Raw genomic sequence first — 20,013 nt, 5'->3', positions numbered from 1 at the left:
TGTGGGTAGTGACCGAAAGAACGAGATTGCGGATACAAGCGGCGGAAATAAGCTTCCTCCGAAGGGTGGCTGGCCTCTCCCTTAGAGATAGGGTGAGAAGTTCAGCCATCCGGGAGGGGCTCGGAGTAGAGCTGCTGCTCCTCCACATCGAAAGGAGCCAGCTGTGGTGGTTCGGGCATCTGACAAGGATGCCTCCTGGGCGCCTCCTGGGTGAGGTGTTCCGGGCATGTCCCACCAGGACATGGGGCAGACCCAGGACACTCTGGAGAGAGTATATCTTTCGGCTGGCCTGGGAACGCCTTGGTGTTCCCCCAGATAAGCTACAGTAGGTGACTGGGGAGAGGGAGGTCTGGGCTTCTCTGCTTAGGCTGCTACCCCCGCGACCCAGCCCCGGATAAAGCGGAAGACGATGGATGAATGGATGGATGTCAACTTTAGAAGTAATCTTAACGTAACTTTCTTTTTTTTAACCATATTATAAGAGTAAAAGCTGATTTTTACCTTTTTCACTGAGGGTTATGCTGTGTGTATGCGTGTGTGTGTCCACGCGAGTCTGTCTTTGGAGCTTGTTGAATTAACCTAGTCTTACTTTATTTGCTATAGTCTTTTTAAATTAATTTTCTGAGTTTGCCAATTTAGTTCGTGACACTGTCACTGGTGCTCTAGTGAGGGACTTCTTATTTTGCCTTTATAGTTTTGGTCTACAGCAATTTATTGATTTTCATAATCTAAAAGTCATGAACTGCTTGTTGTTATTTGTTGTTCTGGTGTTATTCCTCAGGACTGTATAGCAGCTGACCTTTACAAATCTGCTTAATGGAGACGATTTGTCCATTTCTGATGGTGAATGAACTGGTGCTTGTATTGAAACTTTCTACTCAATTTGAGCATTCACAGTGCTTTCTAATACTAATCTCTACAAATAAATTAATCACACACATATTCATACATTGTTTTACTTACACTTAAGCAAAATTGTAATTTTTTCACACAATCATGAAAAGCAGTTTGACTTCTGTATCTTGCGTATGGCTATCACATATATACGCAGCTTAATTAAGAACATATCAAGTTTCAGTGGTTGCATAGCTGCACAATCCTCTGAAATATGCGACTTCCTCTGAATTTAAAAGGAGAGTAAACTGAAACCAGTGAGACTTTCACACTTCACTCATCCTGTGCTGCAGAGCTGATCTCTCTGAAATAAACCAAATCCATGTATGCAATGGAGGCAATATATGACAATGTTGAATGCGTTAAACTTGACAACCCAACACCTTCAACAAATTACACAGGTAAAAAGGAAGTGACAGAACAAGGAGGTTATATCGTTTCTTATTACTACTGCACATTTGTTTGGGTAACTTTTTTTTTTTTATCTTCTTTTCAGGTCAGAGGAGCTCTAAGAGAAGTTTCTATTTGGGTGTTATTCTCTCCCTGAGCCTGCTTACGGTTTTCCTGCTGATTGGACTTATCACACTTAGTTTCTTCAGTGAGTTGGGCTTTTCATGGATAGTTGTTCTACTGATCATCAGCCACTATATTAATGATTACCAGCTATTTTTTTAACTTAATTTAATCTATTCAATTTTTTTATTTCAGACCATAATTTAGCTGGACATGTGTCGGCGGAGGCTGAGAAGAGAGACCTTCTGAATAAAAACATCTCTGCTGTCAGTAACCAACTTTCTTCCATGACTGAGGAGCGAGACATTCTGAATAAAAACATCTCTGCTGTCAGTAACCAACTTTCTTCCATGACTGAGGAGCGAGACATTCTGAATAAAAACATCTCTGCTGTCAGTAACCAACTTTCTTCAATGAATGAGGAGCGAGATCTGCTGACTAAAAAACTGCTGTGCTTTTACAACCAGAGTGAGTCCTTGCGTCTCTAAAAGGTTTTTCTCAGAAATGTAGTGATTCAGTTTCCAAACAAGTGAATGAATTAGCATCTTCTGACTTACCATATTTTTAAGAAATCAAATTTCAGTCATTAGGAAAATATCATATGAACCATTGTCAGTATCACTGCTTGTCACTATAAAGCTGCAGTGCAGCAGTGTACCTTATGCTCATCACAAATTTACATTTACAAGTCTGAATGGTACTAATATAATTTAAGGGATATATTTCATCAACACATATGTGAAACTTATTTAATGGTGTTTAGTAACTTATAAAATGATTGAATCCACAACAAGTACGCTTAATGTATTTTCATTAAGGAAGCTGAAAAGGAAGCTGATAGGCCTTACACTGACATATACTTATTTTTATCTCAATATCCTTTAAATCTTTTTTTAACTGTTATTTTACTTGTTTCATCAAGTGGTCATTTTTGATTCAGTTGTGATGCATCTTTTCACTGAGACATCACTTTCTGATCTACAGGTTTGTTTAGAGACTCACAAATAACTGAGTCTCTAAACACAACCTTCTATCAGTTTCACCCAGTTATTAGAAGTTAGGAGCAGTTATTGTCGCTGTATTTTGCATATTGCGTAAAAATTGGGTAGATTGCAGTTTTGTGGTTACTTTAAATTTTTTACTGTGGGAAAGACAGGAAAAAATAGTTAGATGTTAACCTGCAGGAGACTGATAATAACAGCCTTTCTTCACAGCCATTCAACAAAACAAAACTTTAAAAGATTTAATTTGATGATATGAATTTTTTTACACCAGAGCCGCAGTGTGGAGCATATCGCCATTGCAATAGATGGGATGAGGAATGTGCAGTCCCACACCTGTAAACCTATAAATACCTGGTCACACTCCTGAATTATCATCATCATCATAATAATAATAATAATAATCTTTTTTCTTTCAAGATATTTGTCTGATATGGAAAAGAGTTTTCTTCTGCACACATCAAATTCAATATTTCACCTTCCAATTCTCAGAGAGCCATTTAAAGCACTTTTGGATTGACCTCACTTTTCAGAGATGTCCCTCCCTTATATACACCTTATGGTTGTGCCAAAGTTAGAATTTGGATTTGGAATGATTGATACTGACACTGTATAACATTTAACTTTTCAAAATGTGTTTTTTGTGAAATTGTATTTATTGTATTGAGTTATGGGTTTTGTTTTTTTTGTTTTGTTTTGGTTGCTGTAATACACTGATTACCCACAACATGAGAAATCTAATGTAGTCATAATAAATATAAAGTTATATAACAGATATATAATATAATAAATATAGAAGAAAAACAAAAGCATTTTTATATATTAATACAACTGAATTAATATCTAATTTATTTATATTTGATATTAATCTAAATATACAAGATAATGTTGGGAAACACTTGAAATAAATATTTTCTAGTACACCCCATGTCCCCCCACCCCCACCTTAGATACACCCTTAGATTAGAGGGATAATTTCAGGAAGTAACCTAACGATCCTATCAGGCTAAGCTAGCAGTTCATCTGCATATTTTAACTTTATTACCTTTATTATTTGGATGTAGCTTTATTGTAGATTTTTGCTGTGTAAACCAAATAAGTCAGATGACAACAGCTGAAAATAACTTTTCTTCATGGTGGAGCTTGTGGAACAGCTGGCTTCATTAAGGACTCCTGACAGGTTCCCAGTAAAGTAGGCCCCTCTTCTGTGGAACCAGCTTCCAGTTTGGATTTGGGAGACAGACACTATCTCTGCTTTTAAGATTAGGCTTAAAACTTTCCTTTTTGTTAAAGCATATAGTTAGGGCTGGACCAGGTGACCCTGAATCCTCCCTTAGTTATGCTGCAATAGATGTAGGCTGCCGGTGGATTCCAATGATGCATTGAGTTTTTCCTTTCCAGTCACATTTCTCACTCACTATGTGTTAATAGACCTCTCTGCATTGAATCATATCTGTTATTAATCTCTTTCTCTCTTCCACAGCATGTCTTTATCCTGTTTTCCTTCTCTCACCCCAACTGGTCGCAGCAGATGGCCGCCCCTCCCTGAGCCTGGTTCTGCCGGAGGTTTCTTCCTGTTAAAAGGGAGTTTTTCCTTCACACTGTCGCCAAAGTGCTTGCTCATAGGGGGTCATATGATTGTTGGGTTTTTCTCTGTATGTATTATTATAGGGTATACTGTACAATATAAAGCGCCTTGAGGTGACTTTTGTTGTGATTTGGCGCTATATAAATAAAATTGAATTGAATTGAATTGAAGTTTTAGCCACAAGTGCTGCTGTTTTGGATGCAACAAACCAAGACCAAACATGCTTTCTTCACTCCGCCTGAGCTCACCCTCTTCGTTAAGGTGGGGGGAAGCTAACATCAAACCATCTATTTAGCTAACTCCGACATGAATAGAAGATGCTTTTATAACATTATTTTCAGATTTAAAAACTATATTCATTAATATGTATTTGTTTTTTGAAATATAAATATAAACTTTTTTTCTTTTGTAGGCCAGTAAAAAAAATGGACAAGGCAAATATCAGAATATTGATTTGCTCTCTTTTCTTCATTGCGACCACCACATGCTCCTCTAAAGGCTTACAAAAACACATTTACTAAAACGTAAATACACAGACACAGGCACAAAAACACGTATACACAAACACACACCAAATCTACCTCATCCAGGAGATAAAATGCTTTTTGCTTGTTTGTTTTTTGCCTCCTAAAAATGTTTAAAGCCTTGGAATGATTAGTTTAGGCTGTATTATTTCATTGGGCACTACTGCACTTGACATCATATATTTATTTTTGCATTTAAGAATTGTTTTTTAATGTGGCCTGTAAATACATGAAAGAGTTGCAACTGCAATTTCTAAAATATAAACTGATGAGGAGTTCATTTTTCTCTTTTGAACATTTATTATTGCCCATTAATAAGACAGAAGTACTTTTTATCTGATTACTCAATGGAATAACCAATTATTAAAATATTGGCTGCAGCCCTAAAATAGATTAGGTACAAAAACTGTCACCATAGTAAATATACACAGGCAAACAAATATAAAAGCCAGGAGGTGAATAAACTCTAGATAAATCTGTGTGATCAAGCTTTTGGAGCTCCTTAATTAATTAAACAGATCAATTGAGCATTGTTGTAAGGTTCATTAAAGAGTTTTCATTAACCTTACTGAAATATTACTTGTTTTTAATTTCTTCCAGATAAACAATGTCCTGCAGGATGGAGTAGTTTCAGCTGTAGCTGCTATCTCCTCTCTGGAAGGTCTGATTCCTGGAATCAAGCCAGAAAGGACTGCAGAGACAGAGGAGCAGATCTGGTGGTTATCGACTTCGCTAAAGAACAGGTACAGTTCATATTTATGTGTTTTACTGTGTTTATAGATGAATATTTATATTCGTACCCCTCATTCACTACTTTTGAGTGTGATGAAACCTGCAGGTTTGGAATTTGTGAGATGTCTACTTTTAGCGGTGTGGTGGTTGTTGAAATGGTTTTGTGAGCTTTTACCTGAGATTCTGGTGTTCTGCCACTCAGACACTGAGCAATAGCTCTGTGCTACATGCATCTCTGCCATTCAAAGACACTTTGTATATAGATTATTTTCATTCAATACTAAATTGTTAATGCTGTTTTCAAGGATGCAATTTTTTATTCAGTGTCCTCATAAATCCCTCATTGGTATGCATTTGCTACTACTAGATTAAACACACATAAGGTTTAAGGCATGGACAAGTTTGAAACCTTTTGCCCTTAAAAATGGAAAATTTCTGAAAATAAAAATGGCTGTGCCTTTAGTCTTTTATTTTAGCTTCTAATTTGATCAGTTCTGCACTCAGCTTTGCGGTCTCCGGTATGCTGCTTGTCTCGTTTTTGCTCCTTTCTTCACTTTTACTTGACAGGCTTCCATTTAGGCTTTCAGCAGGGCTGAAGATTCAGCTCCCGAATACTGACGGACCTGTAATAATTGACATGAAACTACAATTGAGCTGATTTGGCAAATACATCTTTAGATGAGAACTAGAGGGAGAGTCAAAGCAGGAGAAAAACTATAAAAACTGAAATTTTACATCAAAGCAAACAAACATACTATACATATTTTTATGTCCCAGCAATTATTAAACCCTGAAACAGCTATTACTCCATCTCACTCTGGACACTGTGGAAGAAGTCTAGTGTGTGTGTGTATAGTATAGTGTTATAGCTTACTGCAGATATGAGCGAAAAAAAAAGTAAATATGGAGTCACACAGGCAAGGAAGTGACCGGATTAACAAGGCCTGCATCAGGTGTTGAGGTACCAGAACACCCTGATGAGAAATGGGCTGCTCCCTGAACTTAGATGGATGATATCCATCAAAGTCCAGTACCCATCACTGCGATTTAACCATCGCAGTGATTATCACAGACCCTGAACATGGTCTAGTAATCATCATAGTGAAGAGTTAGACAGCACCAGGCCTCGACATGGCCACACCTACTGGCTGAAGAGGCTGAGTATTCACTGAGTCGATGAGAGACACTCGGAATGGATAACTGAAGACCGGACAGTCCTGATCCCCAAATACCCTCAGAAGGGACCGGTCCTAGCCTTGGTACCACATGGAAGCTCCTGTCAGGCATCATAGCGGGTAAGCTATGGCTCAATACATGAGCGGCGCACAGAAAGGAAGCTACTGGTAGACCGAGCTGTTGTCTGAGACTGCAAGACTAGGCTCAGCAACCTGTGCGCTGCCTGGATTGATGCCCCACACCTGGGTTCATGGAATACCTAGAACTATACAAGATCAACAGGACCCTAAGAGCCTTCATCAGGAGCTCAATGTGTATGTGGCATATAACACTAGAGCCCATACATTAGAGGCTAACTTCAAGCCCATAGCACAAGTCACCATCAGGTGCAGGTTCTACCAAGGAGATGCACTGTCTCCACTGCTGTTCTGCATAGGCCTGAAACCACTCAGTGAGATCATTTACAAGATTGGCTACGGATACTGACTACGGAATGGGCCAATCATCAGCCACCTCCTCTACGTGGATGACATCAAGCTGTATGCCAAGAGTGAATGTGACATCGATTCAAGGGCAAATGGGAACCATAAGGAGACCACTAGGAAAGCTGCAACCACCAAGTACCAGGCAAGTCCTGAGGAGTCAGCTGAAAGGTAAGAACAAGATCCGGGCTGTCAACACCTATGCCCTGCCTGTGATCAGGTACCCTGCAGGGATAATAAGCTAGCCAAAGGAGGAGATGAACGGCTCACTAGAGCCGGCCAAAACAGCGAACTCCCAGCACATTGTTGTCAAACCCCCTGCAGTCTTTCACTACTCAGGTTAAACATGATATATAAGTCACTTAGATAACTTAAAAATGTTATTGTTTGGCTTTTTTCAGTGTTTTATTTGTTTGTGAGTAAATCGGTTTGGCTGATAAAAGTTTTCACACAGCTGAATAAACGTCAAGCAGATAACTGATTAAACAGAAGTGTGAGAAGGTAGAGATTTTACTCCAGTGTCCTGTTATATTTTAGGGAGCAAGGAGCAAACGGCTGCGTTTATTAAACTCCACCGAGACAATCTGCAAATTTCATTAAAATGTATGTATAAACCCAAATGGGAATTCATGTTTTTGTTCTTTCTGAACAGGAGTACCTTACTAGGCTCACCAATACACTGACTTGGATTGGTTTACATGATGAAGAAGAAGAGGGAAGATGGAAATGGGTAGATGGAACTCCTCTTAATCTGATGTAAGCTGTCATTCTGGCAGATTATATTAATTATTTTTATAATACATGCTGCTCAGAAATAAACTCGCTAATAGACTTAGATGTCAGTCGCTGAAAATCATAAAAATTGACTTATTTTGATAGCCTTATGGTGGTCATACATGATATTAACTTAGCATTTTAGAATGAAGACTGTACTTTTAGCTGCTTCCTTATTTGGGAAGGGCACCTGTAACCGGAAGGTCGCCGGTTCGAGCCCCGGCCTCTCTTTCCTGGTCGTTGTGTCCTTGGGCAAGACACTTTACCCTACCGCCTACTGGTGTTGGCCAGAGGGGCCGATGGCGCGATATGGCAGCCTCACTTCTGTCAGTCTGCCCCAGGGCAGCTGTGGCTACAACCGTAGCTTGCCTTCACCAGTGTGTGAATGTGAGCGTGAATGAATAATGTCATTGTAAAGTGCTTTGGGTGCCTTGAAAAGCGCTATATAAATCCAATGCATTATTATTATTATTATTATTATTATTTCCCATGGGGTTACCACAGCGGGTGAAAGCACAGGGTTTTGATTTAGCACAGATTTTAACCTGGGTAAGTATCTCCTGGAATTATCATATAGGAGACACCAGCCAACACTACCATCATCTCCTGAAAGGGAAAAACAAACAAACAAACAAAAAACACAGAGTAACTTATTTTCTTCACCAAGTTTTGTTTGGCATTTTGTTGCAATTTGTTCTTAACAGCTACAGAGTTTGTAGATCCATAAATTCAGTGGATTAATCAAGCCAGGACACTGATTTTATCATCTGTAATCATTGATGTTATAAAAATGTTTTCATCTTTTTTCTTGCTTTTATAAATGTTTCAGATCTAATTTTTTTCTCAAAGGTAATAATTGTGCTCACTGATCTGTCAGGTACTGGGCAGATCGCCAACCTGATAATGGCGGTGGAGACCCAAAGTGGGGTGAAGAGGACTGTGCTCATATCAGGACATTTGAAAACACTTTGTGGAATGATCTTTCATGCACGAATTCTCTGCCGTGGGTCTGTGAAAAAATACCATAATACCCACTTTTTTTGAAGATTCGATACATATTGTAAGCTTAGCTATGGTTAATGTTTTATTATCCTTTATTATTTTATTTTCGTTTTATTCCTCTCTGAATATCTATTTAGCTAAAGCATTGCAGTGCGAGTTGTAGCTATAGCTATATACTGTTCACTTTTATAAATAGATTTACTTCCTGTTGTAAAAAAAGAAAACATAATTTAGCACATGAACTGAGGTCCAACTGCTGACTGCCTTTTCTGATATATCAGTTAATTTTACATTTTAAAAGAACCAGCGGACAAAGCAGAACTACAGCTGATTCTCTGGATCACCACATATCAGTCATATGTTTATGGATAATCAGAAGTTGTCACAATATGTTATTAGTTATACTGATGTCAGGACATTGCCCTCGGTCAGTGTACTACAGACGTGGCCAAAAGTTTTGAGAATGACACAAATGTTAGCAGCAAAAGTTTGCTGCTTCATTGTTTTTAGATCTCTGTGTCAGTTTTTTTCTGTGATGCACTGAAGTATAACTACAAGCACTTCAGGTTTCAAAGGCTTTTATTGACAATTACATCACGTTTATGCAAAGAATATTTGCAGTGTTGGCCCTTCTTTTTCACCTCTGCAATTCGCCCTGGCATGCTGTGAATCAACTTCTGGCTGATGGCAACCCATTTCTTCATAATCAACCCAATGATGGCTGCACGTGTTTCTTTGCAGGTAACCATGGTTAACAGGAAGAACAATGACTTCAAGCATCACCCTCCTTTGAACACATCCAGTCTGCTATATTATAACTCAATCAGCATGACATAATGATCTCCAGCCTTGTGCTCGTCAACATTCTCAACTGAGTTAACAAGAAGATTATTACTCAACAGGTCCTTTTATGGCAGCAATGAAATGCAGTGGAAATGGATTTTGGGGATTAAGTTCATTTTCATGGCAAAGAAGGACTTTTCAATTCATCTGATCACTCTTCTAAACATTCTGGATTATAAGCAAATTGCTATCATAAAAACGAAAGCAGCAAATTTTGTTTAAACCAATATTTGTGTCATTCTCAAAACTTTTTGCTACAACTGTACCATGTGAATTACTGCAATACAGGGATATTGCATTTTTGTTTTGTGTTTTGTTGTTGCAAGCAGTAAAGCTGGGCTTATTATTCATGATAAATAAACAAATAAGCATAAGTCTGTAAATTATATCTTATGTGCACTTTGGTTTAATTAATTAAGTTTGTTCTTTCCACTGTGAAAAGAGAAATGGTGGGCCACCAGAAAAGTCTGGCATAGGATGTATCAAAGTGTTCTTTGTGATAGAGTAAAAAGAGTGTATTTTGCATATACACTGCAGCTCCTCATCATGTGTGATGTGATAGCTCTAACTTTGGGTAATAAGAAAGTTACTGCTGTATAGCTAGTTTTCCCCATGATGTGTCTAACAGCAAACAGGCCAGTTTGGATGAATTCACTTAGGTGAAAAGTTAACATATGGGTCATTATGATACAAAAAGGAAGTCAAGTGATCTAACTGGACCTATCAGTGGACCACATGTACTGTTCAAATGAACTCATGATTCCCCCCATGTGGTAATAAATGTGCAGTAACAGGCATCTCCAAGTTTTCTTTGCAGGATTTATTCAGTCAGTTGTTAAATATTTATTGAAAGGTTTGTCAGCTAATTACTTGAATCACACAATACACAAGGAAATATTCTGGATTTTGACAATAAAATATTAATAAAGCTTCAGATAAGTAATTTGTCAGCAGATGCAACTGGACCATAGTACAATCTGGCAATCAAGGCCTTTTTCATTGCACTCATGTTGGCATCTCTGCCCTTCTATATTTGCATCTTTCTATAATAACTCAGGGCGGTGGCCCTTCAGGTAATAGACCCATGAGTAGGGCTTCTTGTGGCCCTCAGAGCTCTGACTGGAGATGGTCAAGGTGCCAAACCACGGTCCTGGAGAGCCATCTGGAGGAGCCTCAAAGGACACCTGGATGTTCTGAATCTCTTTGGATTTGATGCTTCCCCCTCCTTTGACTGTAAAATGGTGGTTGTCAACCTATAGGTTTAAACAAGGTTCAGGTTATATCAAATGAAAATAAGCTGTGCTATTAAGTGAAGCACATATATTAAACTGAAGCATTTTATCAATGTTAAAAAGAAAAGATGCTAAAGTGAAAGTTGTATCAAAGAGAAGCAGTAGTCAAATCTGTTGAAACATAGACAGGGTTGCACAATTCTGCAATCTGTTCCAGGCTAAATTTAATATGTTTCATGGTATCGCAGTGAACCCAGTGTAAATACTTCTCAGTAAAACATCCCTGTTTTTAATAACATTGACTGTTTTTGATGTGTTTGAATTAGTATGTTGGAAATCATTATATGTTATGTCGATAAGACATTTTTAGCTTTGCGCCACTGCTTTATCTGGTTTTCTCACTGTGCCCATTTTCACAAATTCTACTTGGTCTTTACCAGTGATGGGAATAACGGCGTTACAAGTAACGGCGTTACTAACCGCGTTACTATTTTCAGTAACGAGTAATCTAACTAATTACTATTCCTATTGTTACAACGCCGTTACAGTTACTAACAAGAAATCGCAGTCCGTTACTATTTTTCAACAAACCGACGGTTGAAGCTGTGTTCAGCTTACCGCATCTTATATCAGTTGCACGGAAGTAGCTGTAAGTAATGTGGGCGCTACAGCTTTAAGCAGCTGCGCGCTCCCGCGGACGGTAATCACGATCACTGTCTAGCACAACACCTGGAGCTCAGGGGGCAAAACAATCGCATGAGTGCTGCTGTTTGACTGAGGAAGAATAAAGTAGTCGTGGTAAGTCAATCACATGACCACTTAAAGACAAAGCAACAAGGTGCCAGTTTTTAAATTGTGTTGATAGGCCACGTAAAACCAGAGTCATGATAAACAATATATACGCGGCGTTTTTTCCTCAATAGTTTCGTCACGTTTACTGACTAAAGACAGCGCTAGCGAGCACTCTCTGCTTATGAGCAAAAAAAACAACAACAAAAAAACAGGGGAAGTTTTAGGAGTGACGGCGAGAGAGAGAGAGAGAGAGAGAGCAGAAAAAGAGAGAGAGCGAGTTTTGAGATGTGAGATTTGTGACGTTTAGCGTGTTTGGAGTGTGTAGTTAATGTGTTGTCTTGTGTAGTTAGTGTGTAGTGTTGTGGATAGTTTTGTGTTGTGTGTCAGAACAATGAGGCGACTGCTGTCTCCAGGTAGAAACAGAGGTGATACACCTGCTGCTGTCAGACCTGCAGGTATCAGGCTGTGATGTTCTCCTTTATAGTGGACAGAAATGATTTTTTTTGGAGTGGCACAAATAATTTGTGTGGCATCATATTGAATGCAGAACAGCTGATTGTTCTGTAAATAGTTTGCAATGGTTATTTAAAAAATCAAGGTAAAAGGATGCAAATAACTTTGTTGTTTGCAAAACTTGTGCACAGGATTTTAAAATTGACAATTTATATTTGCATTTAAAGTTATGAAATATGATTCATTAAACATGTTTGTGGTTGTGGTAAAAAATATAACTTTTTCTACTCTGATTTTATGTTTTTTGTCTGATTTTAGATCAATTGTGTTAATACAATATGACAAAATGAAAACATGACTGTAAATTCAGACACGTGAGGTTGTGCTGAAAATGATGATACCAAACAAGGCAAAGTAAATAGATTTTAAAGGTAAAATGTGGAGGGAAAATCAAAAGTAGTTAAAAATGGCCAATTATACCCTGGACCCCAGAGGGTTAAATGTTTTTTTAAAGTAACGCAATAGCTACTTTTCAAGTAATTACTTTTAGAATATTGTAACTCAGTTACTAACTCAGTTACTTTTTTGAAGAAGTAACTAGTAACTATAATTAATTACTTTTTCAAAGTAACTTGCCCAACACTGGTCTTTACCAGAAAAGAGAAAGCTGTGGTTTGCAGGAACACATTCTTGAAGGGGATGATGATGTTCCCACCGGATTTAATGCTGAACGGGCCCTGAGACTGGGGGGGCAAGCACAACCCGTGTAAGGGAAATATGTATTCTCCACCGACTCCTGAAGACAGGCTGAGCTGGCCTTTCACTTCTCCCAGCTGAGAAGGCTCAAAACAGACGTCCACGCTGGCCTGTGAGCCTGCGTGGAAACCCGGAGTTACACTGACACTCTTGTCCACGATAAAGTCTGGGTAATCAGTCTGGAGGAGAGAGATAACACGAGAAAATTCCAGTTTAAAACTGACAGAAAGATGCAGACACTGAGTTGTGTGTTGACAAATTATAAAGAACACATAAAAAGGTGTCTTAAGAAGTGATGAAGGCTGATACTGAACGCATATATAGTCTTCCTAGCATGAATGTATACAATGTGCACAAAGACAGAAGAGGGCTATTTCTTCTTCTTTGTTTTTTCTTTTTTTACCTTACAGAAGTATGAGGTTTTGAAGCGGGCGTAGTTGATAAACTTTACGGTGATGGTGTGGCTGCGGCCCAGTAAAGCGTTAAAATGCACAGTTTTCTCTGGTGCCGGAGGCAGAGCTCTGAGAAGCAGATCGTAGTGGAAGTGGCCCAGTTCACTGCTGAACAAAGTTAGCCGTGCTGTAGACTCGCCTGCTTGCAGAGGCTTGTACTCGAAAGGCAAAACACCCTAAAAGGAAAGGCAGACATTCACAGACAGTGCCAATAAGAGTTTATGGAAACACAGTTTGGTGGTTTTTTTGTTTGTTTGTTTGTTTTCCAAGTATGATGGAAGTCGTATTCAGTATTCACCTTGGACTGCCCTGGCACCGTGTGATGAGGTGGGACAATGATATCACGGCTTTTACAATCAGTGGTGAGGCAGGAAGCTGTGGTCAGGGGGTTCTCTACTTGAATGGTGGCTGAGGCCGCCCGGCGAACTGGTGTCACTAGCTCGATGGTGGACAGGACTCCTGGAGACGTGGCTTTGAAGGTAACGAGGTAGAACAAGTACTCACTTGTCTCATGGTTACGGAATGTCACCTGAAGAAAAAGATCAAAGGATGTCATGATGGGTAACAAAGGTCAGTTCAGATCTGGAAATGTGTAATGTTTGATCAAACCTTGGTGTTAAACTGTCCCTCTGTATATGTAAAGAAAGACATTTCATAGTCCCTGTTAGCATGGGCGGGGACATCGATGAACTTGATGCCCCTGAGGGACACTGTAGCATCTGGTTTATCAGGCTTCACTATCTCTAGCTGCACAAGGAACCTGAGAACACAGATGAGAACATTCATGACTTGACTGAGATCATTTCCTTCACTTTACTTTTTATTAAAGCGCTAGAATATTTAAAATTTCTATTTTCACTTCACCCAGCTAGTTTTTATCTCTGGGTCAGTTTAGGCAGCATACACATAGTAAAAAAAAAACTAGCTGGTAAAGACAGTGGTATATTTGGCTGCTAAATATTTAAAAACTGATTTATAATGTTGGCAACATGCAATTTAAAGCAGGAGAAAAAAAAGCATATCTTATTTTTTACACTTGAATCTGTCAGTTACTGCTGCATGAACAAGGCATGGCAGAGATTTAGGAGACGTTTGTGCACTCGTGTCACTTTATTTGGAAATGCAGACAAAGATGTGATAAAAACTTATACCAAGCCACCTGGGACCTCCAAACTAAAAGTGAGACACGCAATATCAGCAGCAACAAAATTTCAATTTCAATTTTTGGCGTTAGGTTCTTTTCAATATTCTGTGGCTTCTGTGGCAGGAATTTCAACAAATATGGCTGAAGAAAAAAGAGAATGCAAGGATGATGATGCTGAATTTGGACCTTATCCTGACAGTAATCATGCCTCGAGAAGTTTTAATAGCAGCCCATTTCTTATTTTGATGTTTTGCATTTGTTTGTTAGTTTGAAGCGGTTGTTTGTGTTTGTTCTGATCAATGCAATTACATTAATAACCTGCAAAAAGACATTTTTTTAATAAAGTTTTATTACACATAAATAAACAATATTTGGTGGTGCCATTAACAAACTTCTCCTGTTAGTAAATTAGCTGAATATCATCTCTTGACTTTGTGCTAACCTTGCAGATTCAGCATGTCATATTAAAATGAACTGACTGTGCCTGTGCTTAGAAAACAGTGCAACTTCCCCAGTTCCACTTCCGGCGCCCCCCGTGTGCGGCAGCCTGTTACAGCAGCTCTGCTCATTCTGAGTTTCTTTCCTTCTTATCTTTTTTCTTCTAGTAATTTTTATAACTAACATATTAGTAATTAGACTCTGCAACCATGTTCTACCGTTTTGTGCTAGTTCTGGTTGTTTTTCTTAGTTTTTTTCTATTTTTTTCGCCCGTGTCTGGGGACCCAGAGCAGGGATCCTTTGTTTACAGTAGGGATCAGCTGTTAGCGCTGCCTCCCGCAGCGGTACTGCCGGCGGACAGACTCGACATTCCCAGTGAACTGAGGAAGAAAAGACGGGGGTGTCGTGCTGGGAAGGAGCGCCGTCGCCCGAGAAGGAGACGTTATCGACCATCTCTTCCTTCTGTAATTATTGGAAATGTACGATCTTTGCCCAATAAGATGGATGAGCTAACGTCGCTAACCTGGTCACAGAGGGAGTACCGGCAATGTAGCATCATGATGCTAACGGAGTCGTGGCTAACACCGCTAACTCCGGACACGAGCGTGACACTACCGGGATTCCAGCTGCTGCGGGCGGACAGGACGAGAGACAGCGGTAAGAGGAAAGGAGGGGGACTGACAGTGTTTGTGAATGACAGATGGTGTAACCCTGGGCACATCACTGTAAAAGAACAACTCTGCAGCAGAGACATTGAGCTGTTAGCCGTTAGCATGCGTCCATACTACCTGCCCCGGGAATTCTCGCATGTTATCGCGATAACAGCGTATGTCCCCCCCTCGGCCAACGCGGATGCAGCCTGTGACTCTCTCCACTCTGTGGTCAGCAGACTGCAAACACAATCTCCGAGAGCCCTTCTCATAATATCAGGGGACTTCAATCATGCCTCACTGGACTCCACACTGCCCACCTTCACCCAGTATGTGACCTGCCCAACCAGAGACAATAAAACACTGGACTTACTGTATGCCAATGCTGAAGAGGCATACAGTTCATCACCTCTCCCTCCCCTGGGCAGATCTGATCACAACCTGGTGCACCTTGTCCCTGTGTATGAGCCCTTAGTGCGCAGGGAGCCACCAGCCACCCGCACAGTGCAGAGATGGTCGGAGGAGAGCGAGGAGGCTCTTAAGGATTGTTTTGAGTCGACTGTGTGGGAGGTGATCTGTGACGACCACGGAGAGGACATCGACAGCCTTACTACATGCATTACTGACTATATTAATTTCTGTGTGGATAACACCGTACCTACCAGGACTGTACGGTGTTTCTCCAACAACAAACCCTGGATTACGTCAGAAATTAAAGCTGTCCTCAAGCAGAAGAGGAGGGCCTTCAAATCCAGAGACAAAGAGGAGTTGAAAAGGGTGCAGAGAGAGCTTAGGGGGCTGATAAGGAATGGGAAGGACAGCTACAGGCAGAAGATGGAGAACCAGCTTCAGCAAAACAATGTTGGTGAAGTCTGGAGAGGCCTCAGAACCATCTCAGGCCACAAACATCAGAACTCTCTGCCTGGGAGGGATGTGAGGTGGGCAAATGAACTGAATCATTTCTTCAATAGATTTGATTCAGCCATGAGGCAGTCTCCAACATCGGCTGCAGACTCACCCACCCCCACTGCTGCTGTTCCACCTCTGACACCTCAGACACTTCACACCTCCTCTATTCACCCTGCTCACTCCTCCCCACCCCCAACAACAGCATCCAATACACACTCAACACAAGGCTCCAGCCTGTCTCTCTCAACCACCCAGGTTCGGAGGGAACTGAGGAGGATTAAAGCCAAGAAGGCAGCGGGTCCAGATGGCATCAGCTCGAGGGTCGTCAGGTCCTGCGCGGACCAACTGTGTGGTGTGATGGAGCACCTCTTCAACCTGAGCCTGAGGCTGGGAAGAGTCCCACAGCTCTGGAAAACTTCCTGTGTTGTTCCAGTGCCAAAGACTTCACGCCCCAAGGACCTCAACAGCTACAGGCCGGTGGCTCTGACATCCCACCTGATGAAGACCCTGGAGCGGCTGGTCCTGGCTCAGCTTCGGCGCCTTGTGAGCTCATCACTGGACCCACTTCAGTTTGCCTACCAGCCTGGCATTGGAGCGGATGATGCCATCATTCACCTCCTACATCGTTCCCTCGCTCACCTGGAGACCGCTGGGAGCACTGTGAGAATCATGTTCTTTGATTTCTCCAGTGCCTTCAACACCATTCTTCCCTCGGTTCTGAAGGACAAGCTGGAGAACTCTGGAGTGGACCATCACCTCACTACCTGGATTTTGGACTACCTCACCGACCGACCACAGTATGTGAGGACTCAGGGCTGTGTGTCGGACAGGGTCGTCTGCAGTACGGGGGCCCCACAGGGAACGGTTCTGGCTCCGTTCCTCTTCACCATCTACACTGCAGACTTCTCCCACAACTCCACCCAGTGCTTCCTGCAGAAGTTCTCTGATGACTCTGCAATAGTCGGCCTCATCACTGATGGGGACGACAAGGAGTACAGAGGACTGACTCAAGACTTTGTGGACTGGTGCCAGCTGAACTACCTCCAGATCAACGCCAGTAAAACCAAGGAGCTGGTGGTAGACTTCCGCAGGCACAAGCATCCTCCACTGCAACCACTGAACATCCAAGGTATGGACATCGAGGCTGTGGACAGCTACAGGTACCTTGGTGTTCATCTGAACAGCAAACTGGACTGGACTCATAACTCAGACGCCCTCTACAGGAAAGGGCAGAGCAGGCTGTACCTGCTTCGGAGACTCAGGTCGTTTGGAGTGGAGGGCCCACTCCTGAAGACCTTCTATGACTCTGTGGTGGCCTCAGCCATCTTTTATGGTGTGGTCTGCTGGGGGGCAGCATCTCTGCTGGGGACAGGAAGAGACTGAACAGGCTGATCCGAAGGGCCAGCTCTGTTCTAGGATGCCCTCTGGACCCAGTGGAGGTGGTGAGTGACAGGAGAATGGCGGCTAAGCTGTCATCCCTGTTGGACAACATCTCCCACCCCATGCATGAGACTGTGACAGCACTGAGCAGCTCCTTCAGTGGGAGACTGCGGCACCCACGGTGTGGGACGGAGAGATTTCGCAGGTCTTTCCTCCCCACTGCTGTCAGACTCTACAATAAAGACTTTTGCAGCTGATCAAACACACAAACCCACACATGTGCAATAAGACTGCTATACGTGCAATTCTTCTTCTGACGAAGTTGTGTTTTTGTATTTTCCTACTCAGTTGTATATAGTATTTGTATTTCTATTTTATTCTATTGTATATATTATTCTATTCTATTTTATTCTATTGTATATAGTATTTTATTTTATTTTATTGTATTTTATTGCATTCCAGTGTTTTCTAATTTCTGCTACATAACTTTGCACTTTTGCTGTAACAAAACAAATTTCCCACCTGTGGGACTAATAAAGGCCATCTTATGTTATCTTATCTTATCTTAAATATAACCACACCTTTCAGTGTTTTTGCCCTGATTAGTAAATGTGGTCTTAAGTGTTTTACCGCTGTTGCCTAGAGAGCCAGTTGTGCACAGGAAGCAGCACGGTGTGGCTAGTTTTTGCCGGCAGCTCGTGCTCAATAGTGTCCTCTGCCTTAGGAGGATCAGCAGTTCCCTGCAAGGAGTACAGGATGCCTGTCCCATCGGGAAAAGCAAAAAAGACTGATCCCTGAGGCAAAAGGAAGGAGAAATGTACAATTTTCAGGGATTAAATCCATTTAATCAATCAATCATATTTACATACATTTCATATTAAACTCAGTGCCACTAAAATGGCATTGCTCCTCTACCTGATGTTTTTGTCCAGAAGCAGTCATGGTCATAGGTCGGTAGGTGATTGTGAATGCTGTGTTCTGGTGGGGCTGGAAGTTCACAGAGAGCGCAGCACTCCAGTGCTCACCCTCAATGACAGGTGCGATGCTGCAACACTGGTTTGTGGGGTTGAGCACAGACAGGGTCTGAGTGTGAGAGCCACGAACTGGGCAAACAAAATTCACCACCTGCACACAGAGAGATGGCAGCAACAGTTCAGTGACAGATAGCTCAAAGGCACTGACATTACAAAGAACAGATGATGTGTGAAGTTTAAACTTCTGATGTCAAAACATAATCTTCCCACATCTGAGCTACATCTGCTGATACGAGAAATTAATTCCTGTGTTATGGTAAAAAATTAGATTACCTTCAACTCATTCTCTAGATAGACTTCTTGTAGCCATTAGTGTTACTGAGCTAATTGAAGCCAAGTAATATGTTTTAAAATCTCTTACATATGTTTCACATTGCCTGATGTTGACCTCTAACCATCCCTACAATCTGAAACACTGACAGTCATCTTTACTATTGTGCCATCATCTGGTTTCAATTAGTTCATTTACAAAATAGTATTTTCTGCTTTTTCCACATTTTCTTAATAGATATGATGTAGCCAATGCTGAATGTATTGACTGGTTACTGGAAGCACTGTCCCAGTAACCAGTCAATAAATTGTCCCATGTGAGTGAGCAGATCTTTATTAAGTGTGCCATGCCATGTGGTTATTTAAAATAATTAAATGGAAACAGAAATGCATTGTTAGTTTACTGAATACATACAGCACTGCTGCTCTGTACATGAAGACTGAAAGGTAAGATTAAAGTCTCTCACTTTTAACTCAATAGCACAAATAATACATCACTTACACACGTAAGTCAGTGATTTTTAAAAGTTAGATCACATACATGCATCATGTAAATATGACACATTCTCATCCTCACTGTTCTTCGAAAGCATTCAGTTAACCTGAAATAGCTCTTAACACGTAACTATCCAATGATCAATCAGATGTTTGTGTTTTTGTTTTGTTTTATTTGTTTACTATATTACTCAACACTGTATTTGTCTGAAAAGGTGCTTCAGTCAAACCTCTCTGCTAGTGGAGGTGGCGATGCAGGAGCCAGTGACAGTGAGGGTGAGGGGTGAGGAGGAACCCTCCACAAAGCAGGACAGATTCTCATATCTTGTGTCATTACGCAGCTCCACAGGGGCAAACGTCACTTGAAAGGGAACTTCCATCCCTGGGTTGATAAATCCTTTTAATGGCACAATGGACAACTCTGCAGGAAAATCCTCTGTTTTCCAGTTAAACCTGTAAGAAGGTGGATTGAAAAGTAA

At 40.9% G+C, this 20,013-nt stretch overlaps 2 protein-coding genes across 3 annotated transcripts in view; one reads left to right on the top strand and one right to left on the bottom strand.

Moving 5' to 3' along the window:
* Positions 1-1,165: 1,165 nt before the first annotated feature.
* On the top strand, positions 1,166-10,151 carry LOC112844107 (C-type lectin domain family 4 member E). Its single transcript, XM_025903685.1, has 6 exons — positions 1,166-1,295; positions 1,391-1,492; positions 1,603-1,875; positions 5,121-5,263; positions 7,563-7,666; positions 8,562-10,151. Exons 1-6 carry the CDS (start codon positions 1,217-1,219, stop codon positions 8,710-8,712), a joined length of 852 nt encoding a protein of 283 aa, XP_025759470.1. The 5' UTR covers positions 1,166-1,216; the 3' UTR covers positions 8,713-10,151.
* A 179-nt stretch (positions 10,152-10,330) lies between these two features.
* Positions 10,331-20,013, bottom strand: part of LOC100692506 (hydrocephalus-inducing protein homolog) — a 55,575-nt gene continuing 45,892 nt past the window's right edge. For both annotated transcript variants that reach the window (XM_025903670.1, XM_019352404.2), the window contains exons 86-93: positions 19,765-19,987; positions 18,651-18,860; positions 18,366-18,529; positions 13,824-13,974; positions 13,513-13,743; positions 13,166-13,390; positions 12,660-12,941; positions 10,331-10,782 (exon numbers count right to left, since the gene is read on the bottom strand). In XM_025903670.1, coding sequence (XP_025759455.1) covers positions 10,573-10,782; positions 12,660-12,941; positions 13,166-13,390; positions 13,513-13,743; positions 13,824-13,974; positions 18,366-18,529; positions 18,651-18,860; positions 19,765-19,987 — 1,696 coding nt within the window. In that variant the 3' untranslated portion in view covers positions 10,331-10,572. The remainder of the gene's footprint in view (positions 10,783-12,659; positions 12,942-13,165; positions 13,391-13,512; positions 13,744-13,823; positions 13,975-18,365; positions 18,530-18,650; positions 18,861-19,764; positions 19,988-20,013) is intronic.

This window comes from Oreochromis niloticus, linkage group LG16 (assembly GCF_001858045.2).
Source record: "Oreochromis niloticus isolate F11D_XX linkage group LG16, O_niloticus_UMD_NMBU, whole genome shotgun sequence".
NCBI classification, from domain to species: Eukaryota; Metazoa; Chordata; class Actinopteri; order Cichliformes; family Cichlidae; genus Oreochromis; species Oreochromis niloticus.
The sequence above is the reverse complement of the archived record's forward strand: the minus strand, read 5'-3'. Positions and strand labels throughout refer to the sequence as shown.